Here is a 10,054-nt window from a genome sequence, read left to right as displayed (position 1 = left end):
TTTGGCTGTGACTCGACAGCAAAATTATATAAGATTCTCTTCTTCTCTGCTCCTTATAAACAAAAGAACTTTAGCCTTTATAAATATAGTGTTTCTTGATTAAAGTAAGATGCTCCAAACTGCGCGCGCACTTCATTGACGAGAGAGGCGGGAGGAATAATGAGGTTTGACTGACAGTTTGAGGAGCCAATGGCGTTACGAGATTTTACTGATCCAGGATCAGTGATCCGTAGACGTTATATTTCTGATTTGAGTTTCAGAACTGCTTTGGAAAATGTAACGTTAGTTTGTAGTAGTAACACTACTTGTGCGACAACGCCTCCTAGCGTTTAAATCATCGCATTACGTAAGTCAACTCAGTAGTACAGGCGGATATGACGTTTGTGCAAAGTGCATGCTTTTCAGTGTTATGAAAGGTGGGAAGTGATTGTGTTGGGTAACAGTGGTCTTTAGGTTACATTACATTAGTTGACGTGGAATGCAAGTCTCTCTGTTTCTCTGAATACACCAGAGTTAATTTATCCTGAAACTATCCGCGATCTCTCAGCAGCAGCAGAATGGCAAAGAAAAAAGAGACACAGCAGAAAATCGACACAAAGAAACCGAAGCAGATTGCAAAGAACAAACCAGCATTCAAAAGACGAAACACCAAAGGTATTTATGCTGCATAAAAATGTCTGGCTGATGCTCAAACCTAGAATCAGAACTAGTCGCTGAGTTAATATGCAGCTTTGCAGGTAAAGAGTTAAATGAATGAACTGTAATACATTCAGTAGTTTGAATGTAGTGCACGGTTAATGCAGACAGCTGCAGTGTGCAGGTGTGCAGAGACTCGCTTGAGTTCTCTTGTGTAGCTTGTTATTAACTGGTTCACTTAAAAAATGAAAACATTGTATGTGTCATCAATGTATGACATGAGTGTGGGCGTGTCCATCCTATATATTTGGGATCATATGTGTGTTTTGGGTACTTTAGGGTGGATTTGAGTACTCTGACTCAGAGGTCTTCAGACTTTTTAATGAAGGAAAAATTATGTTCCTATTGTGACAGACCCTTTCCTGAAATATGGGCTGTATATATATATATATATATATATATAAATGACACACATACACACATATATATGTGTGTGTGTGTCATTATTCTAAAGCCAAAGGCAATAATTAAAATATTACATATTTTATATATCATATACATTGTGTCTTTTTAAGTAGTTGTAGTGGCTAGTAGTTTTAAACAAAAATGTGTTGTTTAAGTTTTTATTTCAGTTTCAGTTTTAGCAATTTTAGTACATCAAGTTAAAGTTGCCTTGCAACTAGCCAAGATATATATATATATATTTAAATCTATTTTATTAATTCCAGTCAGCTTATATTATTTCAAGGTAATGTTTTGTTTTATGGTTTAGTTTTAGTCAGCTATAACACTGATACAAATTAGATAAATATTGTTTATGCATATATAATACTTTAATATTTTTTATTTAATATTCTATATAAATATACAGGTGCATCTCAAAAAATGAGAATTTCTTAAAAAAGGTATTTTTTGTAACTTATTTCAAAAAGTAAAATTTTCATATATTCTAAATTCATTACCTGTAAAGTAAATTCTTACATTTCAAAAGTTTTTTAGTGCTGCACAATAAATCGCATGTGATTGTCATGCACATCTCGTCAGTAAAGCCGCTTCTGTGAATAGTAGTAAATTTCCATCACGTGCTTTCAGATGGAGCGGCATTTAATACACAGAGCAATAGATCACTGACAAGCTAGGCGATATCGCGTTCATAATCGCAGATGAATCGCCTAAGATTATGAACGTGATAAATGTCGCTCCATCTGAAAGCACGTGATGGAGATTTACTACTAATCACTGAACCGGGTTTACTGACAAGATGGCGGATGCGATTTATCGTGCAGCCCTAGTTTTTTGTTTTAATTTCGATGATTAGAGTTTACAGCTCATGAAAGTAAAAAATCCAGTATCTCAAAATACTCTAATATTTCCTAAGCTCAATCAAAAAAAGGATTTGCAAAACAGAAAAGTTCAAGTTCTTTAAAGGGATAGTTCACCCAAAAATGAAAATGCTGTCATCATTTACTCACCCTCAAGTAGTTCCAAACCTAACCTGTATGAATGTCTTTGTTCTTCTGATCACAAAGGAAGATATTCTGAAGAATGTGGGGGAAAAAAATTCCTACTATGGCAGAACAAAGAAATTCATACAGGTTTGGAACTACTTGTGTGAGTAAATTATGACAGAATTTTCATTTTTGGGTGAACTATCCCTTTAAAGCATGTTCATTTATGCACTCAATACTTGGTTGTGGCTCTTTTAGGACAAATACAGCATCGGTGAGGTGTGGCGATCAGCCTGTGGCACTGCGGTGGCATTATTGAGCCTTCTTGAATTGTTTTGCTTTACATGTAATTAATCTAGAATATATGAAAGTTTCACTTTTTGAAATAAGTTACCAAAACAATTGAACTTTTTCACACTATTCTAATTTTTTTGGATGCACCTGTATATGTACTGATGTTATTCAATGTTTATGCTAATTATTTGCAAGCAAAAGGTGCCAGCACATGATGCAACACATGTATAAATTATTCTTGACATTGCAAAGAAGATCAGATGATTTTTATTTTCCACAAAACTATATAGAGATTCATTTCATACTGTTGAAAAAAAAAATGTTGTTAATTTTAATTATGATAGAGTAATTATTGTACATAAGTGAATGCTCTGCTGTCTGCACTCTAGTACATCTTTGTTATGCTGTGATCCATGACCTGTTTGTTTGTTTCAGAAAATAGTATGGTGGACAAAAACAAATGCAAAAACTCCAGGGTGGCATCTCGTGCGTCCAGAAAGGTCAGAGATTCTTCTGATGAGAGAACAAGCAAGTACTTCCAGGACAGTGAAGTTAAAACCGAAGAGCCAGAGGAAATGAGTGACCACAGTGAGGAGATGAGCCCCATGCTCAGTGAGCACTCATTACCATCAAAACAAGTCAAAGAAGAAGAGGAAGAGAGTGAGGATGAGGAAGACTGGGAGGAAGTGGAAGGTATGTAGTGTTTTTTGTGAATCATTAGTAATCAGACATGTTTAGATTGTATCCGTTTATAACAAGTGAGTAACTGTCCTCAATGCTGACATGTCTTTCACACTGACGGTGTGCTTTCTCAGAAATGGCAGAACCTCTGGGTCCTGTGGATGCGGCTGAATTAGTAGTTGTGTCAAAACCTGTGGAGATTGAGATTGAGACTCCAGACATGGTTCGCAAGAGGCAGAGGAAGTGAGTGTTTGTGATAGAGAGTTTAACAAGGGGTAGATTGCCAAGTGATGAAATTCTTTAGTGTGGTAAATGCCCACAAGATAGTTGCAGTCCCATTTATAAGAGGAGCAGTGATGGTCAGATGGATAAAAAGGAAAATTGTAACACCATGACAACTGTTTCCAGGGAGAAAAAGAAAGCAGAGTTTGAAACCTACCTTCGTCGAATGATGAAACGGTTCAATAAGGAACTGCTGGTGGATACTCACAAGGTATGTGTGTGTATTTCTGTTGTAGTTTTTATTTCCAGCAAAATCAACTAAATATACACATAGTAACATTCAGAGGGTTTGGGATCGGTAGTTATTACTTCAGTCTTCAGTGTCATTTGAATATGCTGAGTTGAGACACAAGAAGCATTTTTTTATTATTATGTGCTGTGCTGTTTTGAGATTTTTTTTTCAGGATTCTTTGATGAATAGAAAGTTCGAATGAACAGTATTTATTTGAAATAGAGTTTTGTCATGTAAAGTCTTTACCGCAATTTTTTTTGAATTACCAATTTTCCTAAATAAAAAAATCTTACTGATCCCAAACAATTAAATAATATAGTATGGCAATATCTTGCAATATATTATATCTGATCAGTGTTTATTGAAATATTTTGTTATCTTAGTTTTTTGGCCATATTTCATTGCTTGTATTGTACTGGTGTATGATTTCTAATTTACTCTGTCAAACAGGTCCACCTTCTTTGCTTGTTGGCCGGCGGTCTTTTCCGAAGCAGACTGTGCTGTGAGCCTGACCTGTTGGCTGTTGCTTTGTCAATACTGCCTGCCCACTTTACCACAGTTGCCACAAAACGCAGAAACAATGGCTTTCTGGAGGGGCTTCTCAAATGGTAAGTCTGATTTGTCGTCTTGAGAGATCTTCCACACAAAAAAAAAAATTCTGTCAATATTTACTCAGCTTCATGTTGTTCCAAAAGTATATGATTTTATTTCTTCTGTGGAATATAAAAGAAGATATTATGAGAAATGTCTTGTTATATGTCAATGAAATAGAAGTTAGTGGGCTTCAGTGTTGTTTGGTTACCAACATTCTTCAAAATATCTTCTTTTGTGTTCCAAAGAAAAAAAGCATCATACAGGTTTGGAACCATATAAGGGTGAGTATCATGAGGTTCACAATTTACACACCACAAAAATATGTCTCAACAAAAGTCAACTATTCAATCAATTATTCCTGTGCTGTATGCAAATAGTGTATTGATAATCTCTGATTGTGTGTAAATTAATCATTTTTTTGTGGTGTGACCCTGCCCAGGTTTCAAATGACATTCACATTAAACCCTGCCTTACCTGAGGAGAAGGGGGTGGAGTTGAGGATGTTGCTGGAAAAGCGAATTGGCTGTTTATCAGCAAGGGACCATAAGGAGATGACCTATGTGAGGGAGATCTCACTTACTTTGACCTCATAGCAGATCACAAAGGCTGCATATATATATATATATATATATATATATATATATATATATATATATATATATATATATATATATATGTGAAAGATTGTTACAATTTTAAACAGTTTTCTATTTTTATATAAAGTAGTCAACATTTGAAGTGGATCAAAAATGTTCTTCAAAGTTGTCCTAAGACAAGAACGCATTTTGGTTTTAGGTTTTAAGACAACTTTGATTAAGTTTTGATCCACTTCAAATGTTGACTAGTATATTTTAAGATGTAGTTTTTTCAGGACTCTTTTAATGAATGGAAAGTTAAAAATAATTTTAAAAATTCAAAAACTTAAATTAGAAAGTCATGATGAAAATGTCTCAAGAGTTACTTTTAAGCAATCTAATGCTCTATTGCTGAATAAAAGTATAAATTAATTTTTTTATGTTTTTCAACTAAGTTTGGTTCTGATCTGTGATGTCACTTCCTGTAGCTGTTCTTATTGGTGTTGCGCTCATTGCGACTCTTCTGTCGATTGGTTCTGTCACTGCAACCCCTTCGTCTGAAGCCACCACCTGCCAGCAAGGTGACTTTGGATTAATGTTATATTACTTTTTCATGTGTACCAATTCATGTTTTGTATTTTTGATGGACTGAGCATGTTTATTGTTTTTAGAACAAGACCACACCTACCAAGAGCTCTCCAGAAAAAGATAAGAAACCCTCTCTGGAGCCAAAGATATCTCCTGGAACCAAACGCCCATCATCAGCCCATAATGCTGCAGTAAAAGAGGAAAGGGGTGGAAAGAAAAAGAAAGCGGAAGGAGGAGAGAAAGAGGCAGCAGGGGGACAGAAACCCAAAAACAGCAGAAGAAGAAGTGTAGCTTCAAAAGTGTCATACAAAGAAGTCAGCTGTGAGGAGGAGGAGGAGCAGAGTGAGGAAGAGTTTCAACCAACCAATGAGGAAGACAGTGAAGACTCTGACGGGGCCATGAAAGTATGCAGAAAGTCGAAGGTGAAAGGAAAAGGTCGGGCTCCTCGGAGGTCGAACGAGGTCAAACAGGAGGAGGAAAGCGAAGAGGAAGAAGAGGAGGAGGAGGAGGAGAAACAGGTGAAGAAACAACGACGTAAAAGAAAGGAGGGGAAAGGGGCGGATGAGTGGTTGGAGGTTTATTTGGAAAGTACGGGGAAGTGGGTGTGTGTTGATGTGGATCAAGGTGTTGGCCAGCCTCAGCTCTGCTCCGATCAGGCCACTCAACCAATCACTTACGTGGTGGCCGTTGATGATGAAGGGTACCTGAAAGATCTTAGCAGCAGGTATGACCCCACGTGGCTGACATCATCACGCAGACGACGGGTCGACTCAGAATGGTGGGAGGAGACTATGGAGCTCTACAAGTCTCCAGATACTGAAAGAGGACAGAAGGAGGATCAAGAGGTATGTGTGAACTTACACTTACACTTCTGGTCACAAGTTTGGAGTCAGAAAGATTTTTATGAAGAAATTAATACTTTATTCAGTAAGGACACATTCAATTGATCAAAAGTGACAATAAAAGACATTGTCAGTGTCACAAAAATATATATATATTTAGCTTTTTATTCATCAAAGAATCCTAAACAATATATCAAAATTATCACAAAAATATTAATCAGCATGATTAATATATCAGCATTGATTATTGTAAGAATGTTTAGAGCACCAATTCAGTATATTAGAATGATTTCTGAAGGATCATGTGGCATTGAAGACTAGACTCATGGCTGCTGAAAATTCAGCTTTGCCATCACAGGAATAAATTACATTTTTAAACATATTGAAATTGAAAACATTTATTTTAAACTGTAAATATATTTCACAATATTACTCTTTTTACTGTATTTTTTCAAATAAATAATTTTTTTCAAATTAATCAAATAAATGCAGCCTTGGTGACCATAAGAGACGTCTTTCAAAAAATCTTACTGACCCTAAACTTTTTGAATGGTAGTGTACACACTAATGTATCTACATCACACGTGACGTGCATTAAAGGGATAGTTCACCCACAAATGAAAATTTGATGTATATCTGCTTACCCTAAGGGCATCCAAGATGTAGGTGACATTGTTTCAAGCCGTGAGTCTCATTTACTGACATTATATGACTGACAGACTGCAACGTTTGAGTTACAAATCTTCATTAGTGTTCTACTGAAGAAACAATGTCACCTACATCTTGGATGCCCTTAGGGTAAGCAGATATATATCAAATTTTCATTTTTGGGTGAACTATCCCTTTAAGACTTTCCTGTAGCTCAAATAGTAGAGAATGGCGCTAGCAACGCCAAGGTCATGGGTTCGATTCCCAGGGAAAGCATGAGCTGATAAAATGTAAAAACTGTAACTTGAATGCAATGTAAGTCGCTTTGGATAAAAGCGTCTGCTAAATGCATAAATGTAATGTAAATGTAAGACTCACCTGTGCTCCTCATCCACAGATGCAGGCAAAGTTATTGGACAAGCCTTTGCCGACATCCATCTCAGAATACAAGAACCATCCGCTATATGCACTAAAGAGGCACCTGCTAAAATACGAGGCCTTCTACCCCTCTACAGCCTCTGTCCTGGGGTACTGCAGAGGAGAGCCAGTTTATTCACGGTACTCTCTATATAGTTTATGCTACACATGAATATATGGCATCACAAAATTATAATTTACAGCATGAAAGATGAATGAATATTCCTGCTTGAATTAGAAAATATATTATTGCAGATAAATCACTAATTATTTTCATGGTATGATCAAAAACCAGTAAATGGCTGATATTAAACTCAATTCTGTCTAAATAAATTACAAATAAAACATTCAAATCTAAAACTAAAACATTTTAAATGGTTTAAATGAATTTAGGCATCACAATGCTATAATGCATGTATAAAAATGGATATTGAGTCTGGCAATTGCTAAAGGTTACATTTAAGTTATATTATTTTTATAGTATTTTTACAGATGAACAAAGTCAGTGTTATTTTAGTATTATTTATATACTATCATATTATTTTTCAATATTTTGAATTGTTTTATTTTTATTGAACAGTTTATATTTTGAGCTTCATTTACATTTAATTTTTTTGTCATTTTTAATATTTCTATAATAATTTTATTTTTTTCAGGTTTACTTAGTATTTTAGTACTTCAGTTTAAACTTATTAATTTCAGTTAGTTGACAAGGCAACATTTCTAATATTCATTTTAGTTTTTTAAAGTTTGTTTTTATCCAACATTTTTATATATATATATATATATATATATATATATATATATATATATATATATATGTGTGTATATATGTATATATATAATTTTTTTTTTTTTTTTTTATTCTTTCTTTATTTCAATTGCAGAAAAAAAATATTTCCAATACAATAAAAAAACAATCCTCAAATGTGAGATGTTAGAACAGATACAAATGCAGGCCATCTGTGTTTATGATGTTCATTTATTTTCAGAGACTGTGTGCACACGCTCCATTCTAGAGATACCTGGCTGAAGGAAGCAAGAACCGTTCGACTTGGAGAGGAGCCATACAAGGTCTGTTCTTGTCATTATTTAATGTGTATTTTTTCCTTTTTTTCATGTGTATTTGACCTTTTTACAATAAATTACATGACTTATTTTTAAAGCTAATTTTTTAAAGCTAATGTCTGTCAGATGGTGCTTGGTTTTTCCAACCAATCTCGTAAAGCCAGGATGATGTCCAAGCAGAAAAATGTCAAAGATCTGCCTCTCTTTGGAGTCTGGCAAACTGAAGAGTACCAGCCTCCGATTGCCGTTGATGGCAAAGTGAGTTCAAATTAATTTAATAAAGTTAAAGTTAATAAACATATCTGCGTAAGATCAACTGATATGTTGTTTTCTGGAGTGCTGATCTGAATTTATATGCATGTGTTTCAGGTACCACGTAATGAGTTCGGGAACGTGTACATGTTCAAGTCATGCATGTTACCAGTAGGATGTGTTCACCTGCGTTTGCCAAATCTGCACAGAGTGGCTCGAAAACTGAACATAGACTGTGCTGCAGCAGTAACGGGTTTTGATTACCATTGTGGATTTGCACATGCAGTGTAAGTTTGAGTGCCTTCATGTGTTTGTAATCACATGTCCAAACTTTTTCCACGTACACATTTTGTCCAGCCATGACTGTCACGTTCCAAGGCAGTTTCACATTCAGTGTTTCTCATTCTGTAAGAAAAAGGCCAGTGCTTGTTCCATTCATTCCATACATAGTAAAAAGAACAAGAGTATAATGTGCATATAAATGTGTAAAGGTGTTTTCTGTAAAATCGGTAATTTGATTGGCTGAATATATTTCAGTAATGATGGCTATATTGTCTGTGAAGAACACCAAGAAATCCTGAAAGCAGCCTGGGAAAATGAGCAAGATATCCAGCAAAAGAAAGAACAAGAGGTGTGTGGATTTTGTTGTATCTAAGTTCTTTCTTTGTAAATCATGTTGTCTTTACAGCATCACCATCTAAAACACAAAAAAATGTGTCAACGTTACCTAACACTGAAATATTTTGTCTAGGAAAAGTACTTTTGATTTTAGAGTGAACAGTTTGTGTTTTTTAAATGTTATGGTTGAATCTTTTAACAGAAACGTGAGAAGCGTGTGGTGGCTAACTGGACACTACTGGTCAAAGGCCTGTTGATAAAAGAGAGGCTGAAGCGTCGCTATGGGCAGCAGGGGCTGGCATCAGGAAAAGTAGGTGGGGCTGAAGGACTGTCCTCAGATGAGGAAGAGGGCAGGGCTCAGACAGCTCCACCCTCTCTGACTATTTCATGGCCGCAGAACAGGCAAGAGGAACAAAAGGAAAAGATCATAAGGCGTGTAAATAAACGAGAGAAACGTGGAGAGGAGAAACATCTCTTCCCTTTTGAAAAAGTTTGACTAAATCGGCCCTTTATTATTTCACTTTCTTTATGCTCCTTTTAAATGTTTTCTGCATTTATAAGCATGTATGATCTGTAACTGAGCTCTACATCACTATCCCCAACCTTTTATAACTGTAATAGCTGCATATGCAGGGAATTTTGAAAGTGTCAAGCATTTGTTTCATTATCTTTTCAGAATGTACAATTGCTTTTGTATCAAAATACATATTTTTATAAAACATGCTATTGAAAAAAAAAACATGCAAATAAACAACTGGTATGTTGCAGTTTTTTGTGTCTGTGAATTGTGAGTTCCAAAAGTCTTTCACTCTTTGTAAGAGCCACCCGGAGTTCACAGAAAAGTATTTTTGGCTATTAATTGGAAAACAGCAGCACATT

At 35.3% G+C, this 10,054-nt stretch overlaps 1 protein-coding gene across 1 annotated transcript; it reads left to right on the top strand.

The window, feature by feature from the left end:
• The first annotated feature begins 366 nt into the window (after positions 1-366).
• LOC306849279 (DNA repair protein complementing XP-C cells homolog) lies at positions 367-9,941 on the top strand. Its single transcript, XM_079384207.1, has 14 exons — positions 367-654; positions 2,814-3,071; positions 3,194-3,302; positions 3,468-3,552; positions 4,024-4,181; positions 4,607-4,727; positions 5,231-5,323; positions 5,414-6,175; positions 7,218-7,378; positions 8,230-8,311; positions 8,432-8,563; positions 8,675-8,844; positions 9,095-9,188; positions 9,378-9,941. Exons 1-14 carry the CDS (start codon positions 558-560, stop codon positions 9,669-9,671), a joined length of 2,616 nt encoding a protein of 871 aa, XP_079240333.1. The 5' UTR covers positions 367-557; the 3' UTR covers positions 9,672-9,941.
• Positions 9,942-10,054: the final 113 nt, after the last annotated feature.

This window comes from Barbus barbus, assembly GCF_936440315.1.
Source record: "Barbus barbus genome assembly, chromosome: 29".
Taxonomy (NCBI): domain Eukaryota; kingdom Metazoa; phylum Chordata; class Actinopteri; order Cypriniformes; family Cyprinidae; genus Barbus; species Barbus barbus.
This window is presented reverse-complemented; position numbering and strand designations above follow the sequence as displayed.

What these genes read in the sequence shown, in the direction of transcription:
- LOC306849279 (XM_079384207.1), top strand. Translation starts at nt 558, where the DNA reads ATGGCAAAGAAAAAAGAGACACAGCAGAAAATCGACACAAAGAAACCG. An exon ending in GTTCGCAAGAGGCAGAGGAA is followed by an intron (nt 3,303 to 3,467) that starts GTGAGTGTTTGT and finishes AACTGTTTCCAG; the next exon opens with GGAGAAAAAGAAAGCAGAGT. An exon ending in AGCCACCACCTGCCAGCAAG is followed by an intron (nt 5,324 to 5,413) that starts GTGACTTTGGAT and finishes TATTGTTTTTAG; the next exon opens with AACAAGACCACACCTACCAA.